This window comes from Balaenoptera acutorostrata, chromosome X, assembly GCF_949987535.1.
Source record: "Balaenoptera acutorostrata chromosome X, mBalAcu1.1, whole genome shotgun sequence".
Classification (NCBI taxonomy): domain Eukaryota; kingdom Metazoa; phylum Chordata; class Mammalia; order Artiodactyla; family Balaenopteridae; genus Balaenoptera; species Balaenoptera acutorostrata.
Window position 1 is genome coordinate 16,950,397 of NC_080085.1, and position 14,906 is coordinate 16,965,302.

The following is a 14,906-nucleotide window of genomic DNA, read 5'->3' on the forward strand; positions in this document are numbered from 1 at the left end:
AGGTTCTTAACAATACCGGTGAATTTCAAAGTCGAAGCACATCCCAAAACCATGCTTACTCTGCTAAACTAAGGACTGCTCACCTGTGCCTCCACCTGGGGGATCTAGAGCGTGACCGTGCCATCCTTTGACATGTGAGCCACTATCCACTTTTTACACTGCAAAGAAACACAGTATTAGCAAGTTTGTAGAAAGGGCCTGCAACATGCTCTAAAAACAGTGAATGCCACTGACAAAAAGTAATTTGAGCCCTCTGTGCCTCAGTTTCCTCATAGGACCCACCTTATTGGAATGTTGTAAGGATAAAATGAATTAGACCAAGGGTCAGCAAGCTTTTTCTGTAAAGGGCCAGAGAGTAACTATTTTAGGTTTTGCAGGCCATATAAGGTCTCTATAACATTATCTTCTTCTTTTAAAAAAAATGCTTAAAAAATATAAAAACCATTCGGGCCACACAAAAACAGGGCCCAAAGGGCCCCAAATGCATTGTAGTTTGTTGATCCCTGAGTTAAGTCATGAAAAGAGCTTAGAATATTGCCTGGCACACAGCAACTGCTAAATAAGTGTTTCAAAAAGAGGAAAAACTTCCCCAGAATTCCTCTATCTGAGCACAACCACTACGACCCCTTCCCAACTTTCGCTGTTGGTTATGTAAATATAATCGCAGTTACGTTCATATAATCACAGTCAACATCTTTAGGAATACTTGATATATCCTACTTTTAAAACTGTCGGATAATAAGAATTACAATGCCTAATTATCACACTAAATTGCCACCTAACTTCTATCAGATAAATATACCAAAACTTAATTAAGCATGATTAGACATTTAGTTTGCTTCTGATTTTTTGCTAAAACAAATAATGTCAAAAAAGTAAATTTTAAAAGACGTATAAACTTGATTTTTTTTAAATGAATAGCCCAGTTTGCTTTTTTTTTTTTTAAAGAAATTCACGTTCTTTTTTATTTATTTATTTATTTATTTATTTATGACTGTGTTGAGTCTTCGTTTCTGTGCGAGGGCTTTCTCTAGTTGTGGCAAGTGGGGACCACTCTTCATCGCGGTGCGCGGGCCTCTCACCATCGTGGCCTCTCTTGTTGCGGAGCACAGGCTCCAGACGCGCAGGCTCAGCAACCGTGGCTCACGGGCCCAGTTGCTCCGCGGCATGTGGGATCTCCCCAGACCAGGGCTCGAACCCATGTCCCCTGCATTGGCAGGCAGATTCTCAACCACTGCGCCACCAGGGAAGCCCTAAACTTGATTTTTAAAATATTTTTCAGTCTTTAAAAGAAACTGATAGGTTTAGGAGCTGAATTTAAAAAAAACATGATTTGGGTATAATCTTTTATACTATTATTTACATTTCAGTACTCTTCCTCAGTTTTCTTTTTAACATTTTTTTAACATCTTTATTGGAGTATAATTGCTTTACAATGGTGTGTTAGTTTCTGCTTTATAACAAAGTAAATCAGTTATACGTATACATATGTTCCCATATCTCTTCCCTCTTGCGTCTCCCTCCCTCCCACCCTCCCTATCCAACCCTCTAGGTGGTCTCAAACCACCGAGCTGATCTCCCTGTGCTATGCGGCTGCTTCCCACTACTATCTATTTTACGTTTGGTAGTGTATACATGTCCATGCCACTCTCTCACTTTGTCACAGCTTACCCTTCTCCCTCCCCATATCCTCAAGTCCATTCTCTAGTAGGTCTGTGTCTTTATTCCCATCTTGCCCCTAGGTTCTTCATGACCATTTTTTTTCTTAGATTCCATATATATGTGTTAGCATACGGTATTTGTTTTCCTCTTTCTGACTTACTTCACTCTGTATGACAGACTCTAGGCCCATCCACTTCACTACAAATATCTCAATTTCGTTTCTTTTTATGGCTGAGTAATATTCCATTGTATACATGTGCCACATCTTCTTTATCCATTCATCTGTCGATGGACACTTAGGTTGCATCCATGTCCTGTTGTAAATAGTGTTATTTAATATTTACAGCTATTGTAAATAGTGCTGCAATGAACATTGTGGTACATGACTCTTTTTGAATTATGGTTTTCTCAGGGTATATGCCCAGTAGTGGGATTGCTGGGTCGTATGGTAGTTCTATTTTTAGGTTTTTAAGGAACCTCCATACTGTTCTCCAGAGTGGCTGTATCAATTTACATTCCCACCAACAGTGCAAGAGGGTTCCCTGTTCTCCACACCCTCTCCAGCATTTATTGTTTCTCGATTTTTTGATGATGGCCATTCTGACCGGTGTGAGATGATATCTCATTGTAGTTTTGATTTGCATTTCTCTAATGATTAATGATGTTGAGCATTCTTTCACGTGTCTGTTGGCAATCTGTATATCTTCTTTGGAGAAATGTCTATTTAGGTCTTCTGCCCATTTTTGGATTGGGTTGTTTGTTTTTTTGTTATTGAGCTGCATGAGCTGCTTGTAAATCTTGGAGATTAACCCTTTGTCAGTTGCTTCATTTGCAAATATTTTCTCCCATTCTGAGGGTTGTCTTTTGGTCTTGTTTATGGTTTCCTTTGCTATGCAAAAGCTTTTAAGTTTCATTAGGTCCCATTTGTTTACTTTTGTTTTTATTTCCACTTCTCTAGGAGCTGGGTCAAAAAGGATCTTGCTGTGATTTATGTCATAGAGTGTTCTGCCTATGTTTTCCTCTAAGAGTTTGATAGTGTCTGGCCTTACATTTAGGTCTTTAATCCATTTTGAGTTTATTTTTGTGTATGGTGTTAGGGAATGTCCTAATTTCATACTTTTACATGTACCTGTCCAGTTTTCCCAGCACCACTTATTGAAGAGGCTGTCTTTTCTCCACTGTATATGCCTGCCTCCTTTATCAAAGATAAGGTGACCATATGTGCGTGGGTTTATCTCTGGGATTTCTATCCTGTTCCATTGATCTATATTTCTGTTTCTGTGCCAGTACCATACTGTCTTGATTACTATAGCTTTGTAATATAGTCTGAAGTCAGGGAGCCTGATTCCCCCAGCTCCATTTTTCGTTCTCAAGATTGCTTTGGCCATTCGGGGTCCTTTGTGTTTCCATACAAATTGTGAAATTTTTTGTTCTAGTTCTGTGAAAAATGCCAGTGGTAGTTTGATAGGGATTGCATTGAATCTGTAGATTGCTTTGGGTAGTAGAGTCATTTTCACAATGTTGATTCTTCCAATCCAAGAACATGGTATATCTCTCCATTTATTTGTATCATCCTTAATTTCTTTCATCCGTGTCTTATTATTTTCTGCATAAAGGTCTTTTGTCTCCCTAGGTAGGTTTATTCCTAGATATTTTATTCTTTTTGTTGCAGTGGTAAATGGTAGTGTTTTCTTAATTTCACTTTCAGATTTTTCATCATTAGTGTATAGGAATGCAAGAGATTGCTGTGCATTAATTTTCTATCCTGCTACTTTACCAAATTCATTGATTAGCTCTAGTAGTTTTCTGGTAGCATCTTTGGGATTCTCTATGTAGATTATCATGTCATCTGCAAACAGTGACAGCTTTACTTCTTCTTTTCTGATTTGGATTCCTTATATTTCTTTTTCTTCTCTGATTGCTGTGGCCAAAACATCCAAAACTATGTTGAATAATAGTGGTGAGAGTGGGCAACCTTGTCTTGTTCCTGATCTTAGTGGAAATGGTTTCAGTTTTTCACCATTGAGGACGATGTTGGCTGTGGGTTTGTCATATATGGCCTTTATTATGTTGAGGAAAGTTCCCTCTATGCCTAGTTCCTGTAGGGTTTTTATCATAAATGGGTGTTGAATTTTGTCAAAAGCTTTCTCTGCATCTATTGAGATGATCATATGGTTTTTCTCCTTCAATTTGTTAATGTGGTGTATCACGTTGATTGATTTGCATATATTGAAGAATCCTTGCATTCCTGGAATAAACCCCACTTGATCATGGTGTAGGATCCTTTTAATATGCTGTTGGATTCTGTTTGCTAGTATTTTGTTGAGGATTTTTGCATCTATGTTCATCAGTGATATTGGCCTGTAGTTTTCTTTCTTTGTGACATCTTTGTCTGGTTTTGGTATCAGGGTGATGGTGGCCTCGTAGAGTGAGTTTGGGAGTGTTCCTCCCTCTGCTATATTTTGGAAGAGTTTGAGAAGGATAGGTGTTAGCTCTTCTCTAAATGTTTGATAGAATTCGCCTGTGAAGCCCTCTGGTCCTGGGCTTTTGTTTGTTGGAAGATTTTTAATCACAGTTTCAATTTCAGTGCTTGTGATTGGCCTGTTCATATTTTCTATTTCTTCCTGGTTCAGTCTCGGCAGGTTGTGCATTCGTAAAACTTTGTCCATTTCTTCCAGGTTGTCCATTTTATTGGCATAGAGTTGCTTGTAGTAATCTCTCATGACCCTTTGTATTTCTGCAGTGTCAGTTGTTACTTCTCCTTTTTCATTTCTAATTCTATTGATTTGAGTCTTCTCCCTTTTTCTCTTGATGAGTCTGGCTAATGGTTTATCAATTTTGTTTATCTTCTCAAAGAACCAGCTTTTAGTTTTATTGATCTTTGCTATCGTTTCCTTCATTTCTTTTTCATTTATTTCTGCTCTGATCTTTATGATTTCTTTCCTTCTGCTAACTTTGGGGTTTTTTTGGTTCTTCTTTCTCTAATTGCTTTAGGTGCAAGGTTAGGTTGTTTATTTGAGATGTTTCCTGTTTCTTAAGGTCGGATTGTATTGCTATAAACTTCCCTCTTAGAACTGCTTTTGCTGCATCCCATAGGTTTTGGGTCATCGTGTCTCCATTCTCATTTGTTTCTAGGTATTTTTTGATTTCCTCTTTGACTCCTTCAGTGACCTCTTGGTTATTAAGTACTGTATTGTTTAGCCTCCATGTGTTTGTATTTTTTACAGATCTTTTACTGTAATTGATATCTAGTCTCATAGCGTTGTGGTCGGAAAAGATACTTGATACAATTTCAATTTTCTTAAATTTACCAAGGCTTGATTTGTGACCCAAGATATGATCTATCCTGGAGAATGTTCCATGAGCACTTGAGAAAAATGTGTATTCTGTTGTTTTTGGATGGAATGTCCTATAAATATCAATGAAGTCCATCTTGTTTAATGTATCATTTAAAGCTTGTGCTTCCTTATTTATTTTCATTTTGGATCATCTGTCCATTGGTGAAAGTGGGGTGTTAAAGTCCCCTACTATGATTGTGTTACTGTTGATTTCCTCTTTTATGGCTGTTAGTATTTGTCCTATGTATTGAGGTGCTCCTATGTTGGGTGCATAAATATTTACAGTTGTTATATCTTCTTCTTGGATCGATCCCTTGATCATTATGTAGTGTCCTTCTTTGTCTCTTGTAATAGTCTTTGTTTTAAAGTCTATTTTGTCTGATATGAGAATTGCTACTCCAGCTTTCTTTTGATTTCCATTTGCATGGAATATCTTTTTCCATCCCCTCACTCTCAGTCTGTATGTGTCCCTAGGTCTGAAGTGGGTCTCTTGTAGACAGCATATATATGGGTCTTGCTTTTGTATCCATTCAGCCAGTCTGTGTCTTTTGGTGGGAGCATTTAATCCATTTACATTTAAGGTAATTATCGATATGTTTGTTCCTATTCCCATTTTCTTAATTGTTTTGGGTTTGTTATTGTAGGTCTTTTCCTTCTCTTGTGTTTCTTGCCTAGAGAAGTTCCTTTACCATTTGTTGTAAAGCTGGTTTGGTGGTGCTGAACTCTCTCAGCTTTTGCTTGTCTGTAAAGGTTTTAATTTCTCCATCAAATCTGAATGAGATCCTTGCTGGGTAGAGTAATCTTGGTTGTAGGTTTTTCTCCTTCATCACTTTAAATATGTCCTGCCACTCCCTTCTGGCTTGCACCGTTTCTGCTGAAAGATCAGCTGTTAACCTTATGGGGATTCCCTGGTGTGTTATTTGTTGTTTTTCCCTTGCTGCTTTTAATATGTTTTCTTTGTATTTAATTTTTGATAGTTTAATATGTGTCTTGGCGTGTTTCTCCTTGGATTTATCCTGTATGGGACTCTGTGCTTCCTCGACTTGATTAACTATTTCCTTTCCCATATTAGGGACGTTTTCAACTATAATCTCTTCAAATATTTTCTTAGTCCCTTTCTTTTTCTCTTCTTCCTCTGGGACCCCTATAATTCGAATGTTGGTGCATTTAATATTGCCCCAGAGGTCTCTGAGACTGTCCTCAGTTCTTTTCATTCTTTTTTCTTTATTCTGCTCTGCAGTAGTTATTTCCACTCTTTTATCTTCCAGGTCACTTATCCGTTCTTCTGCCTCAGTTATTCTGCTATTGATCCCTTCTAGAGTATTTTTAATTTCATTTATTGTGTTGTTCATCGTTGCTTGTTTCTTCTTTAGTTCTTCTAGGTCCTTGTTAAATGTTTCTTGCATTTTGTCTATTCTATTTCCAAGATTTTGGATCAACTTTACTCTCATTATTCGGAATTCTTTTTCAGGTAGACTGCCTATTTCCTCTTCATTTGTTAGGTCTGGTGGGTTTTTACCTTGCTCCTTCATCTGCTGTGTGTTTTTCTGTCTTCTCATTTTGCTTATCTTACTGTGTTTGGGGTCTCCTTTTTGCAGGCTGCAGGTTCGTAGTTCCTGTTGTTTTTGGTGTCTGTCCCCAGTAGCTAAGGTTGGTTCAGTGGGTTGTGTAGGCTTCCTGGTGGAGGGGACTAGTGCCTGTGTTCTGGTGGATGAAGCTGGATCTTGTCTTTCTGGTGGGCAGGTCCACATCTGGTGGTGTGTTTTGGGGTGTCTGTGGCCTTATTATGATTTTAGACAGCCTCTCTGCTAATGGGTGGGGTTGTGTTCCTGTCTTGCTAGTTGTTTGGCATAGGGTGTCCAGCACTGTAGCTTGCTGGTTGTTGAGTGAAGCTGGGTCTTGGTGTTGAGATGGAGATCTCTGGGAGATTTTCGCCGTTTGATATTACGTGGAGCTGGGAGGTCTCTTGTGGACCAGTGTCCTGATGTTGGCTCTCCTACCTCAGAGGCACAGCACTGACTCCTGGCTGGAGCACCAAGAGCCTTTCATCCACACGCCTCAGAATAAAAGGGAGAAAAAATAGAGAGAAAGAAAGAAAGAAAGAGGAAAAAATAAAATAAAATAAAGTTATTAAAATAAAAAATATTAAGAAAAAACTTTTTAAAAAGTTAAAAAACAAACAAACAAACAAAAACGGATGGACAGAACCCTAGGACAAATGGTGAAAGCAAAGCTATACAGACAAAATCTCACACAGAAGCATACACATACACACTCACAAGAAGAGGAAAAGGGGAAAAAATAATATATCTTGCTCCCAAAGTCCACCTGCTCAATTTGGGATGATTCGTTGTCTATTCAGGTATTCCACAGATGCAGGGTACATCAAGTTGATTGTGGAGATTTAATCCGCTGCTCCTGAGGCTGCTGGGAGAAATTTCCCTTTCTCTTCTTTGTTCGCACAGCTCCCAGGGTTCAGCTTTGGATTTGGCCCCGCCTCTGCGTGTAGGTCGCCTGAGGCGTCTGTTCTTCGCTCAGACAGGACGGGGTTAAAGGAGCAGCTGATTCGGGGGCTCTGGCTCCCTCAGGCCGGGGGGAGGGAGGGGTACGGATGTGGGGCGAGCTTGCGGCGGCAGAGGCCAGCGTGACGTTGCACCAGCCTGAGGTGCACTGTGTGTTCTCCCGGGGAATTTGTCCCTGGATCATGGGAGCCTGGCAGTAGCGGGCTGCACAGGCTCCAGGAGGGGAGATGTGGAGAGTGACCTGTGCTCGCACACAGGCTTCTTGGTGGCAGCAGCAGCAGCCTTAGCGTCTCATGCCCGTCTCTGGTGTCCGCGCTGATAGCCGTGGCTCGCGCCCGTCTCTGGAGCTCCTTTAAGCAGCGCTCTTAATCCCCTCTCCTCGCGCACCAGGAAACAAAGAGGCAAGAAAAAGTCTCTTGCCTCTTCGGCAGCTGCAGACTTTTTCCCGGACTCCCTCCCGGCTAGCCGTGGTGCACTAACCCCTTCAGGCTGTGTTTACGCCGCCAACCCCAGCCCTTTCCCTGCGATCCGACCGAAGCCCGAGCCTCAGCTCCCAGCCCCCGCCTGCCCTGGCGGGTGAGCAGACAAGCCTCTCGGGCTGGTGAGTGCTGGTCGGCACCGATCCTCTGTGCGGGAATCTCTCCGCTTTGCCCTCCGCACCAGTTGCTGCGCTTTCCTCCGTGGCTCCGAAGCTTCCCCCCTCCGCCACCCGCAGTCTCCGCCTGCGAAGGGGCTTCCTAGTGTGTGGAAACCTTTCCTCCTTCACAGCTCCCTCCCACTGGTGCAGGTCCCGTCCCTATTCTTTTGTCTCTGTTTTTTCTTTCTTCTTTTGCCCTACCCAGGTACGTGGGGAGTTTCTTGCCTTTTGGGAGGTCTGAGGTCTTCTGCCAGTGTTCAGTGGGTGTTCTATAGGAGAAGTTCCACGTGTAGATGTATTTCTGATGTATCTGTGGGGAGGAAGGTGATCTCTGCGTCTTACTCTTCCGCCATCTTCTCCGACCACCTCTTGCTCAGTTTTGATACTATAATTAAGTAGTGCCCAACTGACTGGCTCCAAACCCCTGATGGCTTTCAAAATTACTGCCATGGGCCCATGAATAATACATACAGCCACCATACACAGACTACAGAATGAATAAGTATATGTCTAATATATTAGAACCTGTATTTTGCAAATTTCTGAAGATACTATGGCCACTGTTAAAATATAAATGGCTTCTTGTCACTATGTAGTTTTTCCACTGACTGATACCATAAGTACAACTATAACTATGTGGACATTGGTTTGAAAAGGGATTCCTCATAGTCAAACATTTGCAAACTACTGTTATAATAAATTTCAGAAGGAAGTAATAGTATATAAGATCAAACGACTTGAACTAGATCACTCACCAGAAGTACATTCAGTTCAATTCATTTAGTTATACACTGCTTCTTTCCAAAAAGAATGTGAGGCTAGGAAGAACAATTAGGTCAGATGTACTATGAAATTAAGACACTAAAGGGAAAAGTGTTTTCTTAGTAACTACAAATATAAAAATGTTCATTGCAGCTCTATTTACAATAGCTAGGACATGGAAGCAACCTAAGTGTCCATCAACAGATGAATGGATAAAGAAGATGTGGCACATATATACAATGGAATATTACTCAGCAATAAAAAGGAACGAAATTGAGTTATTTGTAGTGAGGTGGATGGACCTAGAGTCTGTCATACAGAGTGAAGTAAGCCAGAAAGAGAAAAACAAATACAGTATGCTAACACATATATATGGAATCTAAAAAAAACAAAAAAAAGGTCCTGAAGAACCTAGGGGCAAGACGGGAATAAAGACGCAGACCTACTAGAAAATGGACTTGAGGACACAGGGAAGACACATGGACATATATACACTACCAAATGTAAAATAGATAGCTAGTGGGAAGCAGCTGCATAGCACAGGGTGATCAGCTCGGTGCTTTGTGACCAGCTAGAAGGGTGGGATAGGGAGGGTGGGAGGGAGGGAGATGCAAGAGGGAAGAGATATGGGGATATATGTATATGTATAACTGATTCACTTCATTATAAAGCAGAAACTAACACACCATTGTAAAGCAATCATACTCCAATAAAAATGTTAAAAAAAAGTATTCATTTAACAAATGTTACTGAGTACCTATTATTTGGCAGGCACTGTTTTGGGGAGACAGCAGTGAAGAGAAACAGGAAAAACTTCCTGCCCTCCTGGAGCTTACATTCTACTGAGGGATCTTATAATTTAATTAAAGAAGCTTTGGGTATATACCTATTAAATTGAACAAATATAATAAACCCAAAGGTTGTGGGGGAGACACCAAATACTGTTGGTGATGATGAAAAAGTATATCTTTCCCAGAGGGTAATTTTTTTATCCATTTTATTTTTTGCAAAACACTTACTGAAATACAATTCACATACCGTACAATTCACCTATTTAAGTGTACAGTTCAATGTTTTTTACTATATTAACAGGAATGCATAACCATCACCACAATCTAATTTTGGAACATTTTCATCCCCTCTAAAAGAAACCCCATTAGCAGTCACTCCCCATTCCTCTCCTCCTTAGATTAGCCTCTGAGAACCAGTAATCTACTTTCGGTTCCTATGTATTTACTTACTCTTTACCTTTCATATAAACGGAATCATACAAATATATGATTCTTTGTGACTGGCTTCTTTCCCTTAGCATAATGTTTTCAAGGGTTTTACCATGTATCAGTATTTCATCCTTTTTACGGCTGAATAATATTCCATCATATGGGTACACGACATTTTAAGATTCATTGATCTCTCAATGGACATTTGGGTTGTTTCTATTTTTTTGGTTATTATGAATAATGCTGCTATGAACATTTGTGTACAAGTTTTTGTGTAGACACAGTTTTTCGTTTCTCTTGGGTATAAACCTAGGAGTAGAAATGCTGGGTCATACAATAACTCTATGTTTAACTTCCTGGGAGACTGCCAAACTTTTCCAAAGCAGCTACATCATTTTACATTCCCACCAGCAATGTATGAAGGTTCCAATTTTTCCACATCCCCACTAACATTTGTTATTGTCTGTCTCTTTGATTATAGCCATCCTAGTGGGAGTGAAGTGGTTCCTCACCACAGTTTTGATTTCCCTATCCCTAATGATAGGTAACCTTGAAATATGTAAGAAATTATGAAACTAATCATGCCTACTTTCTTTTAAACTAATAATTTCAGTTTAAATGTATTATTCTAAGGTAATAATTTAAAAGAAAAAAGCAGCTATATATACTAAGATGTTTATATAAGCTTCATTTATAATAGGAAAGAAAAAAATCCACCCAAACTAGTTATAACCCAAATGCCCAACAATCAGTAAAAGATTAAACAAATTTAAAATACATACATCTAGTCACTCCCTACCTTTCTCCTAGCCTTATATATGTCTTTTCCTCCACATATCCTATTAGTCCACCACAGCAAACTACTTGCTTTTCCCTGATCAGGCTGTTCTGTTCATATCACATAGATGGCTTTCCCTCACTCTGCCTGACAAATCCCTATTCTTTCAGGACTGTTTGACCATAATCTTCCCTGAAATTCTTTCCTTGACTTTCTTTGTTTCCCCCTGAGTTTCTTTCTTCTTGGGAATTCTGAGTTTATTCTGCAATTATTTCAATACATTGTGATTATTTGTTTACTTAATTATATTTATTTCAACAGGCAAAAGACTCCAAACAGCACATCACAGAACAGAAAACTCAAATGACCTATGGACATCTGAGACGTTCAACCTCAATAGTAACTGAGTAAATACCAATTCAGATCATAACCATGCCACACCTGTCAGAATGACAAAAAACAAACAAACAAAAAAACCCTGAAGTTGCATATTCCAGAGTGTTGGTGAAGCTGTGGAAAGATGGGGACTCTCGTACACTGCTAAGGAGGTGAGTATACACATTTATAACCACTTTGGAAGGGGTTGGCAGTACCCGTTAAACTTGAACACGCTCATATCCTACGACTCAGCAGTTCCACTCAGGGATAGACCTTAGAGTGGTGGTTCTCCAAGTTTAGTGCACTGCAAAATAACCTGAAAGGCTGGTTACAACACAGAATGCTGGGTTCTCTTCTGGGGTGGGCCCCACTTCTAGCAAGTTCCCAGGTGACGCGGATTCTGCTGGCTCTAGGACTATAAAACTACTGATTTAAAGGGAAAGGTGTAGGTCACTTGGGAGAAAATGTTTACAAGTGAGATTTACTGGTTATGTGAGAAAAAAGGTATTACTTAGAATATTTTCCTCTGCTAATATTATAATTAGCTTTATTAAAATTCAAACTAGTAGATAGCCTCATCCACCACAGGGCAGAGAGCAGAAGCAAGAACTACAATCCTGCAGCCTGTGGAACAAAATCCACATTCACAGAAAGACAGACAAGATGAAAAGGCAGAGGGTTATGTACCAGATGAAGGAACAAGATAAAACCCCAGAAAAACAACTAAATGAAATGGAGGTAGGCAATCTTCCAGAAAAAGAATTCAGAATAATGATAGTGAAGATGATCCAGGACCTCGGAAAAAGAATGGAGGCAAAGATCGAGAAGATGTGAGAAATGTTTAACAAAGATCTAGAAAAACTAAAGAACAAACAAACAGAGATGAACAATACAATAACTGAAATGAAAACTACACTAGAAGGAATCAATAGCAGAATAACTGAGGCAGAAGAACGGATAAGTGACCTGGAAGACAGAATGGTGGAATTCACTGCTGCAGAACAGAATCAAGAAAAAAGAATGAAAAGAAATGAAGACAGCCTAAGAGACCTCTGGGACAACATTAAACGCAACAACATTCGCATTATAGGGGTCCCAGAAGGAGAAGAGAGAGAGAAAGGACCCGAGAAAATAGCTGGAGAGATTAGAGTCAAAAACTTCCCTAACATGGGAAAGGAAATAGCCACCCAAGTCCAGGAAGCGCAGAGAGTCCCATACAGAATAAACCCAAGGAGAAACACGCCGAGACACATAGTAATCAAATTGGCAAAAATTAAAGACAAAGAAAAATTACGGAAAGCAGCAAGGGAAAAACGACAAATAACATACAAGGGAACTCCCATAAGGTTAACAGCTGATTTCTCAGCAGAAACTCTACAAGCCAGAAGGGACTGGCATGATATACTTAAAGTGATGAAAGGGAAGACCCTACAACCAAGATTACTCTAGCCGGCAAGGATCTCATTCAGATTCGACGGAGAAATCAAAAGCTTTACATGTGTTTGCCAACAAACACATGAAAGAATGCTCAACATCATTAATCATTAGAGAAATGCAAATCAAAACTACAATGAGATATCATCTCACACCAGTTAGAATGGCCATCATCAAAAAATCGAGAAACAATAAATGCTGGAGAGGGTGTGGAGAAAAGGGAACACTCTTGCACTGTTGGCGGGAATGTAAACTGATACAGCCACTATGGAGAACAGTATGGAGGTTCCTTAAAAAACTAAAAATACAACTACCACACGACCCAGCAATCCCACTACTGGGCATATACCCTGAGAAAACCATAATTCAAAAAGAGTCATGTACCAAAATGTTCATTGCAGCTCTATTTACAATAGCCAGGACATGGAAGCAACCTAAGTGTCCATCGACAGATGAATGCATAAAGAAGATGTGGCACATATATACATTGGAATATTACTCAGCCATAAAAGGAAACGAAATTGAGTTATTTGTAGTGAGGTGGATGGAGTTAGCGTCTGTCATACAGAGCGAAGTAAGTCATAAAGATAAAAACAAATACCGTATGCTAACACATATATATGGAATCTAAGGAAAAAAAAAAAGGTCATGAAGAACCTAGTGGCAAGACGGGAATAAAGACACAGACCTACTAGAGAATGAACTTGACAATATAGGGAGGGGGAAGGGTAAGATGTGACAAAGTGAGAGAGTGGCATGGACATATAAACACTACCAAACATAAAATAGATAGCTAGTGGGAAGCAGCCGCATAGCACAGGGAGATCAGCTCGGTGGTTTGTGACCACCTAGAAGGGTGGGATAGGGAAGGTGGGAGGGAGGGAGACACAAGAGGGAAGAGATATGGGAACATATGTATATGTATAACTGATTCACTTTGTTATAAAGCAGAAACTAACACACCATTGTAAAGCAATTATACTCCAATAAAGATGTTAAAAAACAAACAAACAAACAAACCCAAAACAATTAAGAAAATGGTCATAGGAACATACATATTGATAACTACCTTAAATGTGAATGGATTAAGTGCTCCAACCAAAAGACACAAGCTTGCTGAATGGATGCAAAAACAACACCCATATATATGCTGTCTACAAGAGACCCACTTCAGACCTAGGGACACATACAGACTGAAAGTGAGGGGATGGAAAAAGATATTCCATGCAAATGGAAATCAGAAGAAAGCTGGAGTAGCAGTACTCCTATCAGATGAAATAGACTTTGAAATAAAGAATGTTACAAGAGACAAGGAAGGACACTACCTAATGATCAAGGGATCAATCCAAGAAGATATAACAATTATAAATATATATGCACCCAACATAGGAGCACTTCAATACATAAGGCAACTGCTAACAGCTCTAAAAGAGGAAATCGACAGGAACACAATAACAGTGGGGGACGTTAACACCTCACTTACACCAATGGACAGATCATCCAAACAGAAAATCAATATGGAAACACAAGCTTTAAATGACACAGTAGACCAGATAGATTTAATTGATATTTATAGGACATTCCATCCAAAAACAGCAGATTACACTTTCTTCTCAAGTGCACACGGAACATTCTCCAGGATAGCTCACATCTAGGGTCACAAATCAAGCCTCAGTAAATTTAAGAAAATTGAAATCATGAGATTAGAAATCAATTACAGGGAAAAAAACGTAAAAAACACAAAACACATGGAGGCTAAACAATACGTTACTAAATAACCAAGAGATCACTGAAGAAATCAAACAGGAAATCAAAAAAATACCTAGAGACAAATGACAATGAAAACACGAAGATCCAAAACCTATGGGATGCAGCAAAAGCAGTTCTAAGAGGGAAGTTTATAGCTATACGAGCCTACCTCAAGAAACAAGAAAAATCTCAAATAAACAATCTAACCTTACACTTAAAGGATCTAGAGAAAGAAGAACAAACAAAACCCAAAGTTAGCAGAAGGAAAGAAGTCATAAAGATCAGATCAGAAATAAATGAAATAGAAACAAAGAAAACAATAGCAAAGATCAATAAAACTAAAAGCTGGTTCTTTGGAAAGATAAACAAAATTGATAAACCATTAGCCAGACTCATCAAGAAAAAGAGGGAGAGGACTCAAATCAA

General features: G+C 39.4%; 1 protein-coding gene across 10 annotated transcripts in view; it reads right to left on the reverse strand.

The window, feature by feature from the left end:
- The window catches only part of BCLAF3 (BCLAF1 and THRAP3 family member 3), a 64,853-nt gene that overhangs the window by 38,861 nt on the left and 11,086 nt on the right, over positions 1-14,906 (reverse strand). For all 10 annotated transcript variants that reach the window (XM_057538613.1, XM_057538612.1, XM_057538609.1 and 7 more), the window contains exon 2: positions 84-158. In XM_057538613.1, the coding sequence (XP_057394596.1) occupies positions 84-124 (41 nt within the window). In that variant the 5' untranslated portion in view covers positions 125-158. The remainder of the gene's footprint in view (positions 1-83; positions 159-14,906) is intronic.